Source organism: Saccopteryx leptura, chromosome 6 (assembly GCF_036850995.1).
Source record: "Saccopteryx leptura isolate mSacLep1 chromosome 6, mSacLep1_pri_phased_curated, whole genome shotgun sequence".
In the NCBI taxonomy this organism is placed as follows: Eukaryota; Metazoa; Chordata; class Mammalia; order Chiroptera; family Emballonuridae; genus Saccopteryx; species Saccopteryx leptura.
The window spans coordinates 50,090,062-50,115,843 of NC_089508.1; the positions used below are offsets into that span (position 1 = coordinate 50,090,062).

The following is a 25,782-nucleotide window of genomic DNA, read 5'->3' on the forward strand; positions in this document are numbered from 1 at the left end:
CCCTTCGGCCCCGTCCCCGGCCAAACGCTGAGGAAGCAGCGGGCTGGCGAGGCCCGGCGGTTCCGCTCTCTAGGCAGTCACCGTCTCTTCCACCGCCCCCCACGGAGCAACGGCCGCGCTCCTGAGCCGCCCAGAAATCTAAAGGGGTCAGTCTCTGGTCCCACAAGCAAATAGCTGAGCCTCCCTGGCCGGCTGCGCAGCCCGCCCATTGGTCCCTTCCCCCCCGCCGCTGCTGCCACTGGCTGTTGCCCGGAGATCTTCGGCGGCGATTGGCTGAACCTGCATCAACTTTGTGTGCTGGGGGATCGAGAACCAAGCGGAGCTGGTTGAGCCTTCAAAGTCCTAAATCTCTCGGCAGTGGGTTTGGGGTTTACTGATTGAATTCCGCCGGCGCGGGAGCCTCTGCAGAGAGAGAGAGCGCGAGAGATGGACGTGTACAAACGGATCCAGTTAGAGCTGCGGAACAGGACGCCCTCTGATGTGAGCATTTGCAAAAATATCTCTGTCGGTCCATTCTCCTACTTTGTGTGTGTGTGTATGTGTGAGTTGGGTGAGGCACTTTTTTTGAGGTGGGGAGCCGGGGAGATGTGGCTTTGGGGGTCGAACTGCAAATGAATTGCAAGGTTGGGGGTTTACAATGCCATCCGAGCATGTTCCGACTGTCGCCGCCGTCGCTGACTCTTGGTGTGTGACTACCTTTGCGTGTGCTCCCGCGTGTGCGAGTGTGGGTGCGAGAGTGTGCGTGCGAGTGTGCACCCATCGGGGGCTAGCGGGCACATGCGTTTGGGCCGAAGAGGAATGAGGCAAAATTATCCTCTGAGCTCGCTGCTCCCCTGATTCTGTCTGGGGAAAAAGATTAACGAGGGAGGAGGAGAGGGGCTGCCTCCTGGATTTAACAACAACAACAACAAAAAGGGGGCTTTATATTTTATAAATGAATACCCCTTCCACCACCTCCCCCTCCCGCGCCTTCCCCCTCCCTTTCTCTCTCGCTCGCGCACGCACAATAAATTTTCGTCTTCGTGAGTCCGGTTTAGTTTCTGATAAATGTGGGCCGAGGCCCCCGAGGAGAGCGCGTGGGGAGTGGGTTGCAGTGGAGTTGGGAATGGCTCGAGTTTAAAGTGCGTCTTCATTTCTTTGCAGTGATGAGGCGAGAGACGGGGGAGCCATATTTGTAACTTTTGTAGTGTTCGTGAACGCGCCCTTTCTCTCCCTCCCTCCCTTTCTCTGCCTCCCTTCCTCTCCTCTTTCTCCCTCACTCTTTCCACCCCACCTTCGGGCCAGATGCTGATATTTCTTCCTTTCCTTCGGAAGGGAGGATAAATGGGAAGGAGACGGGGAGGGATTTTTGAATGTGGAACGGCACAAATAATCTCCGCGCCTCCCCACCTCGAGCGGTCTCTATTGCAAGTTACCCAAAGGCTACGTCCCGGTCCCCCCTCGCCCCTGCTCTTTCCGGATGCCAGACTTCTTGCCTTGGCGTCCCCCGGCCGATCTTTCTCTAGGGTAGGCTCCTCGGCAGCCATTCGGTTCCTGGCTAATAAATGGGCACGGGAAAGTTTGGCAGGACGCAAACTGCCCGGAGCTGGTGCCCGTGGTGGGTATTGGCTGGGACCAGATTGATACAGGCAAAGCGAACACGCATCTCCGGCATGGGAGTTTGCCTTCCCGTCGTCGTTATTGATTGGGCAGCGGCGGGAGTAGGGCCGAAGGAAACTTACACCGCTGGTAACCGGGAGACTCGGCGAAAGCCCACCCCTGAGGAGGGAAAATGCCAGGGTGGGTTACTCCAACGCTCGGTTTATTCCCCCCACCCCTTTGGCTCCCTTTCGCTTTCAGTGTTTTTTGCGAGTTGGCGGCTTGGCCGAGGAGAAGACTCCGGGTCTGAGGCGGAGACACTAGCCGACTCCTATAGTGGCCCCTTGAGAGATCGGAAGAGCGCGGTCGCAAGGGCCATAGCTCCAGGCTCCGTGGCCAGGATTCCAGAGTTGGGGAGCACTATGTGCTGACCTATCGCCCCTCCAGCTGGTTAAAACCCGAATCCCTGTCGAAGACAGGCCTTGGTTCCTCTTTTCTTTAGTTCCTCCCCCAAACCTCAGTGAGACTTTTGAAAACAAGATCCTTTTTGTGCTCCCCTCCCCCCATCATAACGCAGCTGTGGACTGTAGACGTGCAGTGCCTGATGGCGTGCAGGGTGGGGAGGGGGTGATAATGAGAGAGGGGGCCGATCCGAGATCTTCCCGCGTACTTTCCGGAAGCCCCCTGCATGTCAGCGAAAGGGCACCAAGGAAGGGTTTCTGGGTCTCGGTGGATATTTGCATATGGGGACGGGGATTTCCCAACTAACCCCATCCAGGCTGCTGGCTAACTGGAAGCGAGCTGGAAAGCGGGTTGAAGGGGCTCTTTAAACTTCCCCGAGTGTGTGCTGGGGGAGGGGAGCGCGCCGAGCTGGGAGTGATTTCTCAGGCTTCACCCCCTCTCTGCCTCGGCTTTCCGCCCACGCTCCTGTCCGGGGCCTAGGGCTGGGGAGTGTAAGGGTCACTTTCTGCATGTTTGTGGAGGAAGCTAGCTAATGAGGGACAAAAGAGGTGGGAGAGGAGGAACTATTTTTTTTTTGAACCTTCTTAAGACAAATAGCTTTCCGAGAGCGCCCCCTGTGCCCTTGCCCCCCCCACTTTTGGACCCTCTGCCAATGTTATAAAGTACAGTACCCCAGGTTCTGAAAGGCACTGTACCTCACTTCATTGAGTCCACGTAGGAACATCCAGTCCAGATGAATTTTGAAGAGTTTTATTGAAAGAGGAAATTTATTAAATATTCTGGCCGCAATATGGCTGACACAGGGCATAGCAGGCCCAAATCATGAGCCCTGAGTATATTTCAGGGTCTGGTTATATACCCTTTGACCACAAAAAGGTTGGGGGGAGGCATGACACAATCATTAACAAGATTATAATTTTGACAAGATTCATGTTACATTAACAAGATTAACATTTGTCTAGGGGATTTACAAGAAACATTAAAACTTTCAAGGTAATACAATCAAAGTCATTCACAAATCCCTTTAGTATCTAGCTCTCCTCCTTTGCCTAGAGGTACACGTTAATCTCAGATTCCAAGAAGGGAGGGAGAGCTAGGGTCAGTGTAGGGTGGTACGTTAATTTTGTCTCTTATTGAAAGCTGAAGGAAGTTCTTCAGATAACCTTAATCCTTTCAGGAACCAAATGACCCTAGTGGTCCTTGTAAGTTAGGAGACTTCTACATTCCTTTTCCACCATTTTTCCGAAGAAAGGACTGAAAGCCTGCCCCTTTCTTCCTAGAATATCAATATTAATTTGCAGCTTTTTGGTACCTTACAACATTCCCCACTGGTTCTATTTCCTAAGTCAAATCCTTGACTTAATTTACAGGGAGAGTATGAAGCTGTTGTCTAGGGATATTATAACATGTAACAGATATTTAAAAGACAGCATTAATAGCAATACAGTTCACTAAAGTAACAAATATTACTGATTAATTTCCTATAAACTGCAGAAACCTTTTGCATCTTATATAAAACTAATTGGCTTTTATAACAATTTACCTTTAGTCAGAACTTTTAATTTTAAAACTTTTAACCTTAGTGACAATTAAGTTGACTTTCTTTTTACCCTAGTTTCCCTTTTCCCCAAAGTCTGATTAAAAAGGGAGTCCTTAGTGATTTTCTTCATATACTCGTCTTACGTAGACCAACCAGCTTCCGGTCTGTGGTTGGAGTAAGGCACGCCATTTTTCTACCTTAGCAGCAGTGGGATTGGTCAGGATCATGGTGTGTGGACCCATCCACGTGGGAGTCAGCCATTGGGTGATGTACTTGATCTTCTGGTAATGCTGGAAGCGCCTCTTGGATAGTCTTTTGAACAGTTTGCTGAGTAACCTGTAAATCCTGCAAGTACTTAAGGGGTGGTCACGTTTCTTTAACTATTTGATTAATGTGTTTTACTTGCCCTGGACCTTTGGGTGCCTGTGGGCACAGTGTAACTTCAAATTAGTTTCTAATTAATATTGGATTCCTTTCCTATTAGCTTTGAGACTGTGGACACAAATACAGGTACAATACTAGAATGGGCAAGCTAAACCTGGAATGAATTCGATATGGCAATTTCTTAGCAATTGTCAATTATTTTATTAAAGTGTATTTCTAAATGTTTATGTGGGAAAGCCCTTATCTTTGATTTTGAGGCAGACTGGAAAAACATAATTAACAATAAAATTCAAATAGCTAATGTTAACAAATACTATAACAAGCATTTTGATACAAAGTGACTGAAGCCTAATAGATTATTAAACAAAGTTCTAACTAATATAACAAGATTCAAAATAAGATTCTTACAGTCACAAATGTTCTTAACACATTAACGTAATTTCACTAAATCTATGTTGACACTATTGCTCCTTTGTATTATTTGCAAATGTAACCCATTTTCTATTTCCGTCTGAGAAATGTCAAGAGCAGGAGTTACACACATTCAGGAAAAGTCCACAAGGCATTGGGGCATTAGAGTCACGGTCACATTCTACACTTTACAGCTAGAGTCCAAATCCTAATTACCAATGTTTCTAGCTAGAATTAGGAGCAGATCCCAGCCTAAAATAGGAATGGGGCATTGAGACAAGAGGAATAAAGGAGACACTATACATTAAATAAAGCAACAAAAATCAGACTGTCATTACCCCCAGTAGAAATCTTCGAGGGATAAATAAAACTCAAATATTCAGGCAAGGCATAGTAAATGGCCCTCGTGTTTACAAGAAATGAGATCAATTTTACCTGCTACTTGGAAGAAATACCTTAGGCTTGTAAACAGTGTCATGAGATGAGACCAACGGCATGGGGCACCTTTTAGCCATCAGCGGCAAGTCCCAGCAAGCTGGGCAAGGTCAGATCACAGGTAGCTGGATTACGGCTGGAAGAGACTGAACCCTCCATGGAGCAAGGGGGCAGTTTACCTTCTTGTGTCCCTTTTTCTCACAGCAGAGGTATGTCCCCTGGTGGGGCCAAGAAGCCTAGCAGGCTTTTGCTCAATGACCTTTTCCACTTTGGAAGCAAGGCCCTGATGGAATCCTATGAAGCCCCCTTTGGGGCACTGGAGCCTTTACGGGTATATGCCAAAAGCTGGTATTTTCCTGATCTCTTTTGGTCTCTATTTGCCTTTTCTGTTTCCATCTTGGTCATTATAGACCTTAAAAGCCATGCTCAGAAGATCTCACTGAGGGGCTTGAGAGCCCTTTTCTATCTATATAAACTCTTGGAAAAAGACAAAAACATTGTTATTAGCTGGATCAAATCAGGAAAAAACAGGTTTTGCTGTCTCCCTTAGGATTCCAGAGTCTCTTCCCTGCTGAATAACTCAGTACATTAGTATTCAAAAGAAATTTTAAACAAAGAGCATGATAAAAATAGATTTGCAGGAGTTCCAGGATATGACTCCTTTTCTTATATTACCGAGCATTGAACAATATTGTTTCAAAATGATAATAAACTAAATATTACATAAAATGACATTATTAGCAATTCCTAATATTTAAACTAAGGTTCCAACATTATAGGGCTATAAAACAGCAAATAAAAGAATAACAAAAAGCCTTTGAAATAACATGCATTTTAACATGGAAAATACTTTTTACACAATAAGGGATTCTTGGTACAAACTACCTAGCTGGCAAAGAAAACCAACTTTCTTTTGACTCTCAGTAATTTACACTATTAAGTCAATATGAGGGTCGTGGTGCCTGGAATTCTTGGTGACCAAGGGGGTACTATTCTGGCTAAAGCAGTGGGTCTCCCCTGTGAATCCCATGCTTTTCACATCAGAAAATAACCTTGCACACGAAGGAACTGGGGAAGGGTAGGCGAAACTTGGAGGGGACCCTACACCTGCTTCGGTCCCGCATAAGAGAGTCGGAACCCTTTTCCCAGTTCTAGTTTTGTTCACTTTACACTTATTTTCTCTTCTATAACTTCCTGTACACCAGTGGAAGGCAGTAAGCCATTAATCCCAACCCATGGAGGGCCCACGCGACCCCTATGTCCTAGGGAGGGGAAGGGGAGAGGCAGCTGGAGGGCCTGTCTCTGATATCCCTATCCCCTATCATCCTGTTACTCATGGTCCCAGTACTTCTTCTGGACTGTCCTGATAATCTCATTTCCTGTAATCCTATTACTCATGATTCCATCACTCATTCTAGACTGTTCTGATCATTCCATTTTCTATAATGCTATTACTTATTCTGGAATTGCAATTCATTTCAAAGAACTGATAACCAGCAAGGTCCACACCCGTGGTTTGTTAATTTCTTAATCCTTTTACCTGGCTCTGTTCTTTTTTTCTTTTTCTAAGATTTTTCTAAAGCAAAGTTCCAATTTTTAATACTATTCCTGCACTCTATTTTCCAAATGGGCAAAACTTCTTTTGGTCAGTAGGTGGATATCTGAAATTAGTTTCTATTCTATCCTTTCTCTAGTCACTTTACCATTAGTTGTCCCGATATTTTACTCAAGTGCCCTTCCCCCGCTATTCCACACACAGTACATCCCAGCCCTGCTTTCTTCTCTTTTCTCACCCAAACTACTTACTTGTCAGCCCTTTGCCCCAAAGCTGGGGAAACACTTCAAACTGTCCAGAGAGAAGACAGGAATTAGCACAGCAAGAAAGATAAGACAGACAATAACTAGCACCCAGAATAAAGGGCGTTTGACTGTAGAGTACACAAGACAAGAAGTAGGAACCAACAGAAGAGAATAATTTCTTCATGGGAGAAATCAGACAGAGAGCCCTGAATCTAGAGGTTTTTGGATCCAAGAAAAGAGATTTTATATTTTTCGGGCTTGTTTTATGAATTTCTTTTTGCTTTTGCCCAGAAATTTCTAGTTTTGCAGGCAAAATTCAATTCAGGCCTTAGAAACAGACATAATTATACATTAAAGACTTTACATAAACAATTAATGAATGTGCTTTTTCAATTAAAATTCTACTGGATATTTTCTGATAAACAAGGACAAACTTTGATAGATGAGGGAGAGGTTCCCCCATTGGGCACTGTACCCCAGATTCTGAAAGGTACTGTACCTCACTGACGAGGGAAGGGCTCCCCCCTTCATGGCCTCTCAGTTGCACGCTGGCCATGGCATCAGAGATTCCTCTATCACACTAATACACAAAGACAAAGCTCAGTAGACGAGAGAGAGTTGCCCCCAGTGGAACACACTGTACCCCAGATTCTGAAAGTTACTGTACCTCACTGACAAGGAAAGGGCTCCCTCTCGTGGCCTCTCAGGTGCACACTGGCCGCAGCACCAGAGAGTCCTTTAAACCAGGGGTTTCTAGGCAAACACATTAAAAATAAAAACTGAGATCTCGACAAACACAGAGAAAGAGAAGTCTCTGGAAGTCCAGGCCGAGATTAATCAGTCCAGGCTAGCTCAGTTGATTCAGTTCGATGCAAGACTGACTAATCCTGGACAGACCCATTCTCTACTATGTCCTCCCAGAGACAGAAACAATTGTCCCCTGTCCCCTCTTCTGGTATTCTACGGAGAGCACAACTAGAAACCTCTGGAAGTTCTGGGCAGGACGAAGTCCCACTAATACCTCTCTTAGAGAAACTGATATCCCCAAGAGCCTGGAGCAGGACCCAATCCTCTCCAACCATCCCACCAGAGTATAATCAGATGTCCCCCAACAAAACCCAATGCAGGACCACTAAAACTCCCCACCAACGTCTCGGTCTTGGAGAGCCTACACGAACATATGACCACGTCTGATCTGTTTCGCAGCAGTTCAAAAAAGAAAGACTATAGACTAGTTACAAACAGCAAAGCAGCTCCAGATGTTTTATTTATAATATTTTAATGAACAGGCCCACCGGAGGCCAAGCGAAGCCCGACCCCGAAGGGCACCGAGACGTTATTGGGGGGCAGGGGCGACCGTCAGGGCCTTGCTGCCTGTGGCAAGACTTCTGGGCGCCAGGCTGCCATTTTGTCTCCGTGGTTGTTGTCACTTGTTGGGCAGATAAAATATATTATGCTCACTTTGTTAAAAATAGCACTGCCCACGTGAGGCCGTTGCCCAGGTGATATTAATGTGTGTTGAGAATCCTTGTAGCCTGGGGCTTGGTTTTGGGATTAAGCCTTTCCCACCCTTTTTGTTGTGGGGTGGTACAATCCAATCATGCCTCAGAGAAGTGACTGTATTAGAGACTTCCCTATTTTGTATATTGGATTAAAGGTTTTGAATCTACACTATAAAATAGGGGCAGAAAGGGAGCTTGCTCTCTTGGTTCCTGAGATTATCATTAGAGGAGAGCAGAAAGAGGCCATGTGGCCAGGAGAAGCAGCCAAGATGGCGGAGTATTGAGTGAGAGGCCAGTTTGTGCAGTTTGACGCTGGAGAAGGAAGGAGATGAGGAACAGAGGTGAATAAGTCTGGTGAGCTAGAAACCTTTGATTCTAGGAAACTCGGATAAGTCAATAGCTTTGTGAGCACTGAATGTGAGTGGGTTTTGGAGCCCAGTGTGTGTTTTTTACTTGCCCGCTGGGTGCAAGCTAGAATTAAAGATGACAGCCCATCAGTTCTTGGCTCCGTGGTTTCTTTACCGACTGTCCGAATCCAATGCGAACCTGCATGGGCCATGCTGCTGTGATGGTGGCCCTGGCCCTGGCTGCTGGCTTTACATCACTGAAGGAGGAGCAGAGCCTTGCGCCATTACCCGGACGGTCCTGGACGGGAAGGCCGCTGGGGGAGCTGGCCCCGGGACCTCAGATGTGCTCTGGGCCACGGTGGGTGTTCTCTCCCCGTGCCACCGGCCTGAGACTTTTGCTGGAGAGTGGGGATCGCAGTTGCACTGGGAGGGCACGATTCATTCATATGCCCCCGCCCTACCCCCTATGGCGCTCCACCCCCCTTCTGTACTTTGCCTTTCCTCCTGCAGGCGGTTTAGAGGTAGTTAAATGGGGCCCTAAGGACGAACTGATCGTCCTGGTGTATTTTTCCCTCCTCGGAACTGATGATAGGAGGGTGGGGGGAAGAAATAGAACCGGAGGTTTCTCTTTTGGATGTGCAGGTAACTAATGGCCTTGACTGAAGCCAAGGACAGCAGCCGCTTACCCGGGAGGGACAAGTTGTCGAGTTGTTGGGGAAACGCCCTCAGGGCTGGGCTCTCCAGGGAAGGTAGGTCTTGTTCCGTGTTTCAGGTGGGTGTTGCAGTGCCCTGCAGGCTGCTGGGCAGCACCGCCCACCCCTGCTCTTCTGCCCTCTTTTTATTTTTTTCCTAGGGGAAGGCATCTACAGTAGTAAATATAACCGTAAACAAAAATGAAAAGGGACTAGGGTTTGCTTTCAAGAAAGTAAGGGATGTCTTTCTGCCGACTGCCTTTCTCTGGCTGTTGACTGCTGAGTCAGACAAGGCGTCCTGTAGGTCAGTGGTCCCCAACCTTTTATGGGCCACGGACCAGTTTAATGTCAGAAAATATTTTCACGGACGGCCTTTAGGGTGGGACAGATAAATGTATCACGTGACCTAGACAAGTGTTCAGTTGAGTGTTAGATGGATTTAACAGAGGGAATCTGGTCATTTTTTAAAAATATAATATCATTCAGACTTAAATATAAATAAAACGGAAATAATGTAAGTTATTTATTCTTTCTCTGCAGACCAGTACCAAATGGCCCACGGACCGGTACCGGTCTGCGGCCCGGGGGTTGGGGACCACTGCTATAGGTGGCGTCTATCTGGGACATTTTAAAGCTGATGGGATGGTGATTAAACACCTCACTGGTTAGAGTAATGTCTGTATAGGTACTGGCTTTCATGGCAGTACCCGGCAAAGGCTGCCTAGTGAGCCAGGTTCAACTTTCACCTTTGGAATACATCACATGATGTTTTCCAGCCTGACTATGTTGGAATCCATGGGAGTCCGAAAAGACCAGAGTAACAGGCTTTACTGAAAGGAAGAAAGGAACCCTGCCGGGCACTTCTCCAGGGAGAAGAACACCAGTACAAGCTAGGGGATGAATTGAAAGGGTAAAGAAGAGTCTCGAGCAAGTGGGTGTTGAATTAAAAGTCCTGGTATGTCTGGAATGCTCCTCCTTGGGGTGGCTTGCCAGCTTCTTGGAATTCCTCTGTCTCAGGGGCGATAGTCCAGTGAGTAAGGGTGAGGTCTGACAGAAAACCAGAACATCAAAAGGACAATTGGAATTCCTGGTAAATTCATGTATCAGACTTGACTGCCTAAATGCGTTCAAGTAGCCTGATACTAATTGCTGCAGTGTATACAAGCCAACCAGGAATCCACAGGCAGAAAATTGAACGTGAGCTCAGGATAGTCATGGTCAGTTATGTTTTGCTACTGAATTACAGCTGCTGATGGTAGTTTTGAGTCTGCGGACTCAATCCACAGTGAATCTCAGTTCTGGAACGACACAAAACTGAGTTTGAATTCCCCCTGCCACAGAAAGGTAAGTGATTCTGCCCTGTGACCTCAGGCAGGTCAACCTAACCTACCTTCCTTAAAACAGAAATAATAATCCTATTTAGTGAATGAGTGACAAAATTGGCTTGATCTGGCCCTCAGGTGCCCAGTCTATGATAGTGTCATTCTCTGAGAGATACTGGGTTGCCAGGAGGCACAACTATGAGATCCTCTTCTGATTAGAATAATGCTAGTAGCTAATAAGAGCTAAAGCTTACCTTGTACCCATGATGTGCCTGGCTCAGTTCTTAGTGGATTATGCCTATTAATTGATATAGTCCTCACAACAGCACAATGAGATATATGCTCTTATCCTTATGTCACAGCCAGTTTGTACTCATACTCAGCCTGTACTCAGCTGCCTTTTCTGAAGCACTTTTTTTTTTGTAAAATACCTTAGGGAAAGTTTGTTTCTCTGGTAGTAAAACTCATTCACCTTATGAGCAAGTGTGTTTCCTGTCATTGAAGATATTGAGAGCCTCTTGGTTGAAGATGCTGAGGATATTGGTCAGGACCAGAAGGTCTGAGTATTATCAATTTTAAGAGAAAGCTATACTCTTCCTGATTTGGTTTAGCATGTCTCCTCTGGTTAGGCTGAAACGAATCTGGTCTTTTTTAGATGTTGGGGGATGTGTTTAGAGTAATGAGAAGATAAGAAGGAGCCACTGATAGGCAGTGGTTTGTACGGGATCTTGTATGTAATGTGTTTTTTCACTTTTACTGGTCTCCATTTCTAGCCAAAAAAGAACCTGAACAGAATTGGCATGTTTTTAGTGTCTAGGACTAGTGTACCAATAGCACCTCACAGATCGCCTCAGTCCAGTCCTCCCAACAACTCCTTCAGGGTAAGCCAAGCATTGTGACATCCTGTCCTCCCTGATTGTGAGAGTGAATGATTGAGAATGGGAGAGAGGGTTGAACAGTCGGACAGCAGTTATGCAGCAACCTTGGGTTCTCCTCTCACTGTAAAAACAGAGGCCCTTTAGTTAGACAGTAAGGACTTTGAAAATTATATACTCCATTGTGTCCGAAACATGACCCATCACCACAATCACCTGGGGTACCTGTTTTATACCACCCATGAGCTAAGAATAATTGTACATATAAACATTGCACTCAGTTTGATGATATGGGACACTTAACTTTGAATTCCAATTAAGTAAAATGTTTTCTCCTCCCTCCAAAAGAATTCTACTTACATTCAACCTTTATTACGAAATTATACTCAATATATAGTTTAAATTTAACAGTAAAAGAATTGTGGAAATTAGTTTTTCCTCATTACTAAAGTGCCTGTGTAGTACTATCAGTTTTGCCTCTAGGTAAAGTTTACTATTTGGTCCTTAACAGAAAAAGTGTGGTAATTTCTGGTTTAGTAGATTAGGGGGAAGGACCCTGGAATCTGGGTTTTTTAATAAATTAAGCATGTGACAAACCATTCATTTGGCTGGAGCTTTAGGGAGCTTTCCAACTCCATCTACGTCTGCCCTTTAACTAGTTGATACCTAGTGGAAAAAAGTCTCAATCCAAGAACTTGCATTAGAAGAGAAATAGTCTTTGTTACCCACTTAAAATTGAATACCCCTTCTAGCCAGAGGCTCTGTGTAACCAGCTAAAATTCTTTTTCTTGCATACACAGAATATTTTCAAGGATTTCTGCATATCTTGTAGTTAAATGGTTACTCTTAAATTTTAGATGTCTTCTCAGGGCTAGAGGGAAGGAGCTTTGAACTGCAACTGAGCTTTGAGGCCTGTGTAAAGTACAGCAGCTGTGTACCCAGTGGCCGACATCAGACCCTCAGAGCACAGATCATTGAGAACCACAGATAATCCTGGAATCTCTTGTTTGGGCCTGCTGCTCTTCCACCATGCGTGTTTCCTGGGGGATGCACCAGCAGTAAAGTGGCTTTGAAATCAGAGCCCTTCTTTCTACCTCTAGCCTCTTGTGCCTGAACTAATAACAGAAGGAATGGATATGACTTGGTCAGGCCTGGCGGAGGAGATGCTAAGTCCAAGGGAATACGTCCCAGTCCACATAACTGTGGCCTGTACTTTAAGGATAGCAAACCACAGATTCAGTTTCCTGTCTTAGCTGCTGCTGCACCACCAGCCTCAAGGTGACTTGCTCTAGACTTACACACCCTTCTTATTTGTAACCCAGTCACCTGATTGAGCTTGAGGGCTGGTCATCCCAGAGCTTCAGTCCAAAGTAATCATACCACATTGAAAGAGAAGATTTAGGGCTGTTGGTGATCCTTTATGGGTAGTGTGTAAGATTCTCATCAGTCAGATGTCTCCTTTCCACTCTGCCTGTCCTCTCTACTTTGGTGTAGTCACTTAAGAAAGAAGCTGAGAACTTGATGCTGAGTGGTGATGAGTCTTGGTAGAATGAACTTGTCCCAGTTGTTTGACCTGAATTCTTAGTAAAGAGGCGGAGCTATAACAAAATATACTTGAGTGAAAAGAAAACATAGGGGTTTCAGGGTATGGACCATGAGGCACAGGACAGGGCCTACATTTTACCTTGTTTACAGACTTGGTATTTACAAATATCAGGACTACTAGTTCTATACAAGGAGGCTGCTGCCATGTCTGAGCAGGTGGCCCAGGGCCACGGGTGCTTTGCGCATCTCTTTTGATAAATTTTATTAAATGAGAAGTTCTGAACAACAGATGCCTTCACAATTCTCCATCCCTGCCAGACTCCATCTCTTTAATGAAAACAGCATTGTTGGGTATTTATCATTTGTCGTAAAATTGTATTTCAATGTATTAAGATTCAGAGTCAGGTCCACGTTTCTCTACTTGTGGCAGGAAGGCAGTGGGGATAGGGACTGATGGATGCTCACTAGGAGACTACAGAACTAGCCAGAGCAGGGGGTGGAGAGGACAAAATGGGGGGGGGGGCATGGCAGCAAACATCCATAAGGCAGTGTCCCCGCTCTGGACATCTGCCCTGGTGCACTCTGTCTTCTCCTTACCTAGACCTGCTCCAGGCAGCAGATCTTAAAGATCAGCTTACTTTTTCCACTATCCTTTACTCTGATGTGGATTATAGTCAGGGCTGTCTTTCCCAGAGGTATTTGCATTTGGAGGTTTCAGTTTGGTGAAGAAATTACCAGAGAACTATTAGAGACTTGAGTGCTGTTCTCATTTTGCTGTTTACTAACTTGGGCACGTTGTTCAGCTACTTTGGGCCTCTGTTTTCTTCACGCTAAGATGGGAGTGTTGAATTAGATCAGTGGCTTTCAACCACTAAGAAATATACTGCTCACAAAAATTAGGGGATATTTCAAAATGAGTAAGAAGCGATCCAGTATCCCCTAATTTTTGTGAGCAGTGTATGTTTCACACCACTACCCAGTGTGTAGGTATGTACATACGTATGTGTTATTTGAGAAACTGATAGTGAGCTGTTACCTGTTAAACAGTTTTCTATTCATTAAAAAAAACGTGCTGACTTTGCCCCATAAATGGATTTCATTACTCGTTAGTGTTTGAAAGACATTTAAAAGATGACTATTAAGAAGGTTCCTTCACACTCAGGTATTTTGTGGTCTGATTTGGGGGAATGAGGGGATGCCATGTAGCATTGTAAAAATCTGTCCCCCGAGGGTCAGTAGTGATATGTGTGCTTTGAAGCTAGCTTAATCTCTGAGTCCCATTTTCTCAAGTTGCTCTCTTTCCTTCGGGTTCTTCCCAACCCAAACTTTTTCATTGCATTAGGAAATCATTATCCTCCATTTCTACCCTGGGTGGATGCATTCTGGGGTTCGTGGTTGTGTTCAGTGGCCCTAAGCCTAGTATGTCCCTCCACCCTTTCTCTCTGCTCTTATCACCCACTGCTCTCTGTTCCTGGGTGTCCTGCACACTATGCAGGTTGCCTGGGGGCTCCCATATTTATTTCCAGTGTGAAGGAGAAAGGTTTGTAGAAAGAGGTGAGTGTATTTGGTTGCTGCTCCCACTCAGATCAGACCCCCTGGGTATTCATCTTGTCCCCTATCCCCTTCCAGCTGTGGCATTTGGGCAAGCCCCTTCACTTCCTAGCGCCTTCCTTAAAGTCTTTGTACAATGATGATGTGATAGTACCTACCACGCAGTCTGGCACACAGTAAGTGTAAGGTCGGTGGATAATGGGGGATGGTCACGTGGGGAACTGAGACCCACAAACTTTGGCTAGGACCGCCCACAACCAAGCGCACCAAAGGAGGCTTCACAGGAACCCTTTGGAAAAAAGCGACCGTCTACCAGCCAGTGGGATTTCACCACGTCATGTTAGCTCGACTTCCCTAGAGGGACCCCTTTAAATATCTCCCACACGGTTTAATCCGTGCAACTTCCCTGGCCTCCATCTTACCTCGGGTCCAGGGAACCTTGCCGAGCGGGATGCGCGCTCTTACTCAATAAAACCTTTTGCTATTCCACACTTTGTGGCTCTGGCCTCTTGCTTCCTTCTCGGTGGGGAAAAATACCTTACAGTAAGTGCTCAGTAAACATCACATTGTTATGGTTTGCTCCGTTAGAACACCACAGTTGGCATTCACTTAAAAATAAACTTTACATTATCAAGACACACACTCTATATATTAAAAAAGTACCATTTTTTTTAATGGGAAAAGAGGTTAGGAGCCATAATTTCAAACTTGCCAGAAGTTATTTTTCCCCACAAGCAGTTCAATAGCGAATGTGTTACTTAAAGATGTGAGTATTACTGTACCATCTAAACATCATGGTGCAGCGTTGGATTGCTAAGTTGTTTCTGCTGAGGATAATGTCATGACTTGCCCCTCTCCTGGGCAACTCCTTTTGTCACTGTCCCCAGCAACTATTTCAGACTCTTCTCAAACAGCCCACTTACCCTCTCAGACCTTTTCCCTCCCAGCCAGAGAAAATTACACAACCTCCTCCCTCACAGAAAATTGAAACCTCCTGGTTTCCAAAGAAATTCCTAGACCCAAGTCTGTGCCCAGCTCAGCTGTCCTTTGGGTCTCGTCCCTGCCTGCCCTCTTGTCTCCTTCCTTCTGGGCACCTAGCCACTCTTCTCCTAGGGATGCTTCTCCAGTTTGGGATGTTTCTCCCATCTTAAAGCAAATAGAAAACCTCCCCTGATTCTTCTATCTCGTTGTGGCGCCTGCCTGTCTCTTCCCCTTTTACATGCAGCTTATTGAATTGTCTGTGACCATTGTCTCCATTCCTCACTTCTCTCACACCTCACCCTGCCGCGGACCAGCGCAGCTCGTAATTCTGGGTCTTGAGTGAGAATGGTGCAGAATTAAGAAAACAGACTCATTAAGATAAAAGGATGGGATCGGGAGGCCTCTTCAATGCTGATGGCAATATCCGAGTGCCCCATAGCCCCAGTTTGCTTTATTATATAGCCATATGCAAATCAAGGAAGGCCTTGATAGAAAGTTATACATCTGAGGCAAAAACAAGAACTCTCCCAAGGCATAAACAGGAATCTCCCCATCATGCATAAGCGAAATCAACCAACATCTGAACAAACAAGAAGAAGGGCATGTAAATTGCTTCTATCAATAGCAACGTAAGCAAGCAAGTGAAGTGGGTGCAAATACTCAGCATCATAGCCAATATGGAGGTGGAGGGGGAGAACTTGGCCTTTTGCTAAGCCTCGAATTTACAAAGGCTTTTTGCCACTTGCAGTCTACATCAACCCTCTTTAGTCTGGTTTGCTTCCTAAACAGCTCCCCAAAATCCCTATAGCCGCCATTGTCCTCGCTTGTGTGACTCAGCAGCAGTATTCACACCCTGACCTTCGGGAGATCTGTTCCCCCTTGCCGCTCCCTTTCTGTGGTCTTTCTCCTGTAGTTCTGGCTGCTCTGCAGTTTCCAGTGGCCTTTTGCCCTCCTCTATGCAGCCACAAAGCACTGGACTCAGTTCATCCTAGGCTTTGGGCCTTCCTCTTGTTCCCTCCCATGAAGTTTTGTCCTCCCTCATCAGCAGCTGTGGCCTACTTCTCTGGCCCTGACCTTTTGGCTAAGCTCAGGACCCACCTTATGTCTCCTCCTGAGTATCCTCAAAGCACCCCGCATTCAACATGTTCAAAGGGAACCCATGACCTCTGTTGCCTCCTTCATTCCCCTCCCAACATGTGCACACATCTTCTATCTATCACTAATTCTGTTGACTCAAAATATTCTCTGCTGCTTGCCAACTAAGTTCCCTGCATCACAGCCCCCTGCAAGCTATATTTCAAACTTCAACCAGAATGTTCTCACCAAAACACAGATGAACTTGTGTCCCCCATATTTAAAATACAGCATCGTTCTTGGGATAAAGTCCAGAGCCCTCGGTAGAACCAGCAAGCCCCTGCATGGACTGGCCACTGCCGGCCTCTTCCTGTCCTCTTTTCCCCTGCCCCCCTCCCACTGTGCTGGCCTCACTGCCTTTTAGTCCTTCAGATCTATTCCCTGCTTTAACTGCTGCCATCACCTACTTAGCATCTAATCATCTTTCCAGACTCCATCTTCCACCCCTCCTCAGCTCTAGGTCTGGTTCTTTTGTTAGAAAACTCTTACAGAAATCTCCTTCAAAGTGCTTCAGTTTGTAATTACACATTCCTGAATGTGTTTTAATTAGCATTTCTCCCCCTGCTTAGCTGGTAAGCTGCCTGATTTAAAGGACCTGTTTCTGCTTAGCACAGAGTATCCTCAGAGGTCAGCACTGTACTTGGCTCATGGTGGGCATTCTGGAAGTGCTGGTTGGATGAAGAAACCACAGTTCTTGGGTGTTCTTGTCATTTTCATCACCTTCTCTGTCTGGTAAGCCAAGCACGGAGCCACCGAAACAAAGCTTCTGAAATGGCTAGTGGCTTGGTGCCCTCAGCTCGCCCTGCGTGGGTGTGAGCTTCTGCCCAGTGGTCTTCAACTTCTTCCAGTTTTTACATCCGTAGTAGTAAAAAATTGGAACCTGAGCCCCAGTATGTTTACCATTTGGTTATGGACTATTTACATACACTACATATAAATGTGTGTATATTATAAAACAACATTAAAATTAAGGACAAGTTGTAAATTCTAGTATTTTCTTTCTGCATCCCAGTGGATTGTCTTGGGTGATCCACTTAGGAGATCACTGCTCTAGTCAGTTTTTAATTCAGTCCTGAAAGTTCATGCTGTACAGAAAATGCCGGTGCCTTACCAAGCACTCTCCTTTTAAGCTCTTCCCAGCCCTGGTGTGTGATGGGTATGAGTGGAGTGCATTCTTAACCCTTCTTTGATAAATGGGGGAAATCCAGTGTTTTGCCTGAGATCCCCAGCAAATCAAGTGGCCATCTCTGCGTGTCAGCTCTGTGCTGCGTGGTTAGGCCGTGTGCACAGACAGCTTCACCCCCACCCCTGCCGAAGCTCCCTCAGGTCATCCCTAGGGTCCAGCAAAGGCCAGTCCCTGGGCTGTTTCTGCAGGTGTCTGGAGAGGCCCAGAAGTGTCTGAGGTGAAAGGATTAAGCTGGTCAGTGGGGGGAGGAGGCTCTCTCCTACTTATCCCCTGGCTGGGAGTAAATCAGAGGCAGGATCAGCTTCAGGCTTTAGGAGCAGGGATGGAGGGCCAGAGTGATGCTGGAGGAGAGAGGCCTGCAGTGTTTGTGTGAGGCACCTTAGCAAAGTGGTGCTGGGACCCGGCAGTCACACATGTCTACAAGGACTGGATTGCTGGACTCAGCTGCCTCCTGCCTTGTCATGGGGTGGGGGGAGGATGAAGAGAGAAAAAGGGGCTAGTAGGGTTGAGGCAAGATCCTGTGAAATTAAATGGATTACTCTTGGGGGCATGCATCCCAGGGAGAGACTTATCCACATTATGTAAATACCTTCACCTTAGCTACTGGCCTCATCAGCAGGCCCAGATGATGTGACTGGAGGGAGGGCTGAGGGAGCCCACGTTCACTGTCAGGGCCTGTGTGCCCAGCATCCAGAGTGATGTAGGAAGTGATGTGAATGCTATTTGAGTATCTGTGTAGCAGGTTGAATCTGTTGAATCCAGTTCCTGTGTCCTGGGCTGGGGGGAGTGGGTCACAGAAAGGTGGTGTGGGTTTCGGTGGTGGGCTTGTTAGGATGCTGGAGAACTCGGCACACTGACAGGAGGAAAGGTGTGTGGTTAGGGAGGCAGATTACAACCCCAGCTGTGTGTCAGGACTACCAGGGGAGCATTTTAAGAAATTCCCAGGCTCTACCCTACTGAGGAATCCTCTCCATGGGTGGTGCCCAGTCTGTATTTTTAGAAGGCTCTGAACTGGGTTCTGAAGCACAGCTGGGAGCCACCACACTGAGGCAGGTAGGAAGAAGCAAACTAAGTGGAGGTAAAAGGAGAGGAAAATAGAGCAAGGAAAACAGGAAATAGGAAAGAAGGGTGCAGAACTTCACCTACTGTGGGGCAGGGATCTGGTCCATGGCCTGCCCCCCTTGTACCCCCATTCACACAATTCACACATGTGCACATTCCTGCTGATCACACTTGGAACTTTTCATTTACCTGTATGTCTTGAGGCTGCTGTTGGAGTGCTGAGTGGGATTTATTGAGCAAGCCTGGATGGACTCGGTCTATTCTTGATTTCCAGAGGATCAAGAGGCAGGCTGGTGGGCTTTTTGTAAGGAGGAGGGGACTTCGGGGCCAAACGGTTTGGTGTAGTGGGCTGTGCCCAGGTGTACAGAGCTCCACTGCTTGGAGATACCTGGCAGTGCCCTCTTTGATCCTCAGTTGCATCATCTGTAAAATGGTGACTGACTAATGCTGCTTCCAGGGGGTGTTGTTAGGACGGAAAGAAACGGGGTTTGTGCCAGGTGTGTATTGTGGACAGCCCCTGAAGGTTAGTAGATTGAAACCAGCCCATACTTGAACAAGCTGTTTGGACAGGGGAGCCAACCTGTCTGAAGGAGGCCCTGACTAGGTGTCTGAGCTTGTTTGTGGTGGGAGCAGTTCTTGGGAGAACTTGTCTTTACCTGCCCCAGAAGGGAGGCCTCACTTGGAGCTGCTAAAGCAGGTAGGAGGGGGCAGGAGGGACCCCAGCCCTCATATTTGGAGGGGCTAGAGCAACATCAGCATAGCTGTGGACTTCCCCTGCCCCACGGTCTCCCTTGCCCATCACGGGGTAGGGGTAGGGGTTCTCTGCCTGGCTGGCCATTTCTGGAGCAGCCCCTGTGTGCCAGTAGCCCCTCCTGCCTGGCTGCAGAACTCATTCTGCCCCTCCCAGGGCTTTTGTCTTTCATTCAAACAGCCCCTGAGAGGTCTCCTCCAGGAAGTAAAGAAGGGGAGTAAATCGGGTCCTTCCCAGGTGATGTAAAGATGTTGCGATCCTAGTACTTGTAGGTCATGCCGCAGCATTCTGTCAGCTAATTCTGGTAGCGCCTCACTGGGGTGCGCACTGTGGCTTCACTCCCCGTTGGGTTGGTCAGTGTCTCTTCATTCCCCCTCTGGAGGGCAGTGGGGAGGGCTTGCGGAGCTCAGCACAGCTCCCCTGCAGCTGGGTGCATTTGAAGGCTTTGTGGTGACATAATCTGTTCCCCAGCCTCCAGCCTGGCTGCCTGTGCAAAGGATCTGTCTGTTCTGGCACAGGTGCCTGTTCCATATGGAGGGCTAGGAACTGACCGTCACATTCACCCAGGGCATTTCTTCCACTCCTGTACATCTCCCCTTTTTCCTGGAGTTTTGGGTGCACCCTGGGTGTGGCCTGGGAAGAGTGGGCGGAGCTCCCCAGCTGTCTCTGGTATGCTTCAAGAGGCCTAGCTGCAGAGACTGGCTTGCTGCCATCATGATTGGGTCTGCTTCTCTTACCGCCCTCCTCCCCCCTGCCCATCCGGTGTGTGGTTCTGTTGCAGACACGTCCTTATGTGTCTTAAGAGATCTGGTGTGTCTGTGCGTTTAGGTTTGGTCTGAGTTTGTGGGAGTGTCCAGGGCTCCTGTTTGGGGTGGAGGTAAAGGAGCAGGCCTGGGAGGTAAAATGGGATGCTGGTCTCTTAAAAGCGAAAGGGTACTTGGTTCAGGGCAGGCAGCTGGCCTCTAGATAGATGCTCGGAAATCTTTCTCCAGCCCAGATGGCCAGTGTGGTCATTGTTGGGCACCACCACAGAGGAGGGTCGTATGTGGGATTGAAAGTGCACCTTCAAGTTTGACCAGTGGCTGTAGACTAGACTCCACAAGGTCTAGATCTGGTCTAGAAGGTGCCCGCTGAGCCAGAAACCAGACCTGTATGGGCAAGTACCTTGCCAGCCCCAGGAGGCTTATTACAGCCACAGGTGTCCCTGATGGTGAGCGGCATGGCCTGCTGGTGTCTGATGTTAATCTGAGTTATCAGGGTGATTTCTGCAGCTAGAAAATACTGTGTGTGGAGGGGCCATTCTTCTCACATAAGGCACAGCGCGCTTTATTGCACTCCACGGATACTGCCTTCTTCACAAATTGAAGGTTTGCGGCAACCCTATGTCGAGCAAGTCTATTGGTACCATTTTTCCTGTAGGCTCTTAGCATTTTTTAGCAATAGAGAATATTTTAGTTAAGGTATATGCTTCTTTTTAAGGCATAGTGGTATTGCACAATCAATAGATTAGAGCGTAGTGGAAATACAACATTTATAAGACTGAGAAACCAAAAAAGTTGTGTGACTCACTTTATTGTGATACCTGCTTTATTGAGGGGGGTCTGAAACCGCACGTGCAGTATCTCTGAGGTATGCCTGTATTGATTGAATGCCTGCTGTGTGCCTCGTTCTGTTTCTTCGTTGTACATATAGCTAGCATTGAACTAAATGAGCACATCCTCTGTAATGCCCACGTGGGGCTAAAATTTCATTGAGAATGACAGTCAGTAAGCCAAGCAAAGGTATAACTGCTGGTGTGGTAAGGTCCCATGAAGACAAATAAAACTGTGGTAAAGGGGGTGGCTGATCCAGGAAGGCCTCTTGAGGAGGTGGCATTTGAGCAGAGACTCAAGTGTCTGCAGGTCTGACTGGTGACAAGAGCAATGTACAAGTAAGCAAGGGGGTGTGCCAGCAGGAAGGTCACAGACACGGGGAGGCGAAGGGAGCACATGGACTGAGGATGGAAGTAGGGAGGTTAGCCTCCGGATGGGGTCAGGCTGGGGCCATGATGGCAGTGGGGTGAGGCTCAGGTCCCCGACAACATGAGAACTAGAATCCTAGAATCCAGAGGCTGTGGCATTTCATGGTAGGTCTGGAATGAGACCACCAACCTTGCCAGTGGCAGCTGGGCTTACTGAGTTCGTGGTCTGCAGTTCAGCCATGCCTCCTGTCTGGAGTGGCCCCTGGTTCTGCCGCTCTGCTCCCCTCAGTCTGACACCCCAGGCAGAAAGACCAGGGTGGGCACGTGCAGTGCGATGCTGCACAAGTGTTGTTTTTGGTGTGTGATGGACCGCTCCAGGGTTTCTCTCCCTGTCCTCCAAGGGAGGCCGGCCACCCTTCCCTTGCCTCAGCCCCTCTCCTTGCCTCCGTTCACACAGTCCTTCCCTTTCCAGGTGAAAGAGCTTGTCCTGGACAACTGTCGGTCTAATGAAGGCAAAATTGAAGGCCTCACAGATGAATTTGAAGAACTGGAGTTCTTAAGTACAATCAGCGTAGGCCTCACCTCAGTCGCAAACTTACCAAAGTTAAACAAACTTAAGCAGGTAAATAGAGTACAGGAGAAAGGGGTGTGTGTGAGACAAACAAGGTGAACAGAGCACAGGAGGAAGGGGTGTGGGTGGGTGGGGGGGAGGAAGGGTCATCACTTCATGTTGGAGGAGCGTAATTAAAAGTGGAACCAGACGCCCGCCCCAACGTGCCCGAAGATTTTCCGAGACCACTTTCCCGCCCCCCGCCGTCTATGGAGAACTGGAGGCTCTCTGAGCCTAGCGCCTTCGTTTAAAAGCTGTTTCTGCTTGTTCTCTCCCTGCCTTGTTTAGCTTGAACTAAGCGATAACAGAATCTCAGGGGGCCTGGAAGTATTGGCAGAAAAGTGTCCGAACCTCACGCATCTAAATTTAAGTGGCAACAAAATTGAAGACCTCAGCACAATAGAGCCACTGGTGAGTCACTTGGGTCCTTCCCTCGGTCCACAGGGTGGGAGATGGGAGGTGGGAGGGGTTGATGTCAGGGAATACTACATTTTAGTTTGTATATTTTTTTCCACTTATTTTACTTTTTTGACTTCATTTAACTCTCACTGTGTACTGTGGGATAGAGTTTGAGCAACTGATACTGCTTCATCCAGAGAAACGGAGACCTAGAGAAGTAACATGGCCACGGTCACTCAGCCAGACCGGCAGTCAGGGTGAAGAGAGGGGTTGGACTCTGGTCTCAATTTCTGGCCCAGTGCTTTTCCTCGTGCAGGGTCTGCCTCGCTCCGGAAACTGGAACTCTTGTTTCTTCCGGGTTCAGGTTCCTTGTCTCTGTGGAGCGAGGATCCATCCAGGAATTAAGCTGACCCTGGAGGTGGCCAACCTGTTTTCTCCTTGGGTCACAGGCCTGAGGCTGATGCCTCTGGAAGGTGGGAGGTGGACTGGCCCCAGCACAAGCCCCTGATGTCAGAGAACTGTGGTCTGCTGTCCTCCTGGAGTTGAATATACCCCAGACCACACGGGTCATGGGCAGAGTAACCATTTCTCCTGTATTGACTGTATTCGCTTGATTTTTAGAAGTATAGCTGAAATCTGTATCACTCACTGATTTAGTAAGTTTTTTTGAAAGATAGAAATACTACCACATGAAATAAACACACTTATTGTAAATAACACACCTAAGAATCACTTCACAGGCCACGCATCTTAGACTCAGGGAAAGGCCCTGAGAATCTTTGCAAAGTTTGCCACTTTCTTGGGTTTAAGGGTAGAGGTTGGGGCATTCCTCAGTTTGCATTTGTAGGTTTGTTGTCCAGAAGGCATTCTTTGCCCTCCATGGACACCTGAGGGCTGCTGGACGAGCCAGGTGAGAGAACAGGAAGCTGCCATTCTTTCCGTGTCTGTGGCATGGGGGCAACCACTAGACTTGCTCCCTTAGAACTTCTTTTCAGGCCTTCCGCCAGTCTTCAGGAGAAAGCAGAACTATATTGATAGACCTTAAAGTTGTAACTTCGGGCCCTGGCTAGTTGGCTCAGTGGTAGAGCATCGGCCTGGCGTGCAGGAGTCCCGTGTTCAATTCCTGGCCAGGGCACACAGGAGAAGCGCCCATCTGCTTCTCCACCCCTCCCCCTCTCCTTTCTTTCTGTCTCTCTCTTCCCCTCCTGCAGCCAAGGCTCCATTGGAGCAAAGTTGGCCCAGGCGCTGAGGATGGCTCCATGGCCTCTGCCTCAGGCGCTAGAATGGCTCTCGTTGCAACGGAGCAACGCCCCCGATGGGCAGAGCATCGCCCCCTGATGGGCGTGCCAGGTGGATCCTGGTCGGGTGCTTCCCTGTTTCCAACTTCAGAAAAATACAACAACAACAAAAAAGAAAAGTTGTAACTTTGTTACAAACAATGGTCTGTATGTGACAGTCCGTTTGTATGTTTGGGAGGGGAGGGGCTGAGCGCATAAAACACTGAGTCAGTCCCATCAGAGAGCAGATTGAATTGGTCACATTAGAAACCAGATATAGGCGGACAGATACACACCCCCTGCTCCTCCCACCCAGATCACACATTTTTGTAGGTTCCTCTTCCCTGGTTCTCAGTGTGACTGATGTGTTAAACTCTCCTCTGAAGGTTGGGGACCTGCTTTAGTTAGGGGTAGTAGCACACCCACCCCAACCACAGCCCAGATTCCCTCCCTGCTCTTGACCTTCTGCTGAGAATGACCAGGTCTCTATCACAAGCTCTTGAGAGAACAACCTAGTTACTGACATTGTCCCTGAGGGACAGTGGCTTTAGTTGCCAGTTAGGCCTGGCCCCGTTGGAACAGGGACTCAGCCTGGGACACAGTGTTCTTGTACCTGTGCCTTGAAGACATGTCATGTGCAGCTCTGTTTCTTACTAGCTGTGTGGCCCTTTCACTTCCTGGGCCTCAGCTTCTCCTCACTTCCTGGGCCTCAGACAGCAAACAGGAATAATATGGGCCAGAGCTGTCTAAGATAAAATGGTGACAAAGCAGATGTGTTAAGTACCACGGACGAGATCTGGATGCTCCGTTAGTTTTTCTCTTGTCCTTGGTGACAGGCAGGGTTGCAGGAGTAAGCACAGGTCTGAAGCTGGGCTGCCTGATCAAACCCCAGTCCTCCGCGCTCTACTTCCTCGCCTGTAATACGAACAAATAATTATTTCTATCTTATGGGGTTCTGCAGACAAGTTGAGTTAATACAAAGTGCTGTGTTGACTGCCATCATCATCATCATTATTATTCACAGAGGGAGTTAGTCTGTTGGCTCATGTTGCCTCTTTAGTTTGCCTCTGGCCCCTTAGCCACAGGGGCAGGCAGCTCTTGTCTTATGCACCAAGAGAGAGTCCCACCTTCATTTCAAGCTGTAGTTGCAGAATAAAAGTGTTGGAATTAGAAGAGTTTTTTTTTTTTTTTTTTTGTATTTTTCTGAAGTTGGAAACGGGGAGGCAGTCAGACAGACTCCCGCATGCGCCTTACCGGGATCCACCCGGCATGCCCACCAGGGGGCGATGCTCTGCCCATCTGGGGCATTGCTCTGTTGCAACCAGAGCCATTGTAGCACCTGATGCAGAGGCCATAGAGCCATCCTCAGTGCCCGGGCCAACTTTGCTCCAATGGAGCCTTGGCTGCGGGAGGGGAAGAGACAGACAGAGAGGAAGGAGAGGGGGAGGGGTGGAGAAGCAGATGGACGCTTCTCCTGTGTGCCCTGGCCAGGAATCAAACCTGGGACTCCTGCATGCCAGGCCAACGCTCTACCACTGAGCCATCCAGCCAGGACCTGGAAGAGATTTTTAAAGATAAAGTCCAACCCTTCATTTTCCAGGTGAAGTCACTGAGGCCCGTCCCCCGGGGGTGATGCCAGGACAGGCATAGTGGCTGAGAGGACCAGATCAGTTTCTTGACCAGCTGTGGCCAGAGCGCGTCACACTGTCTCACTTCATCCCCACGTGCTTCCTCCCTCCCCTCCTGTCCCTTCCTCTCCTTGCCTACCTCCCAGAAGTGGCTCACCATTGACTTTATTTTTCTGCTTGCAGAAAATGTTAGAAAACCTCAAGTGGTTAGACCTTTTCGATTGTGAGGTAACCAACCTGAACGACTACCGAGAAAACGTGTTTACGCTCCTCCCACAACTTACATATCTCGATGGTTACGACCGGGACAACAAGGAGGCCCCTGACTCCAACGCCGAGTACCTGGAGGA

At 47.8% G+C, this 25,782-nt stretch overlaps 1 protein-coding gene across 1 annotated transcript; it reads left to right on the plus strand.

The window, feature by feature from the left end:
- Nucleotides 1–83: 83 nt before the first annotated feature.
- Nucleotides 84–25,780, plus strand: LOC136377064 (acidic leucine-rich nuclear phosphoprotein 32 family member A-like; the record flags this gene model as incomplete). Its single annotated transcript, XM_066343620.1, has 4 exons — nt 84–480; nt 21,991–22,140; nt 22,417–22,539; nt 25,616–25,780. Coding segments are annotated over exons 1-4 (492 nt in total), but the record flags the coding sequence as incomplete, so codon positions are not given.
- Between the last annotated feature and the right edge of the window lie 2 nt (nt 25,781–25,782).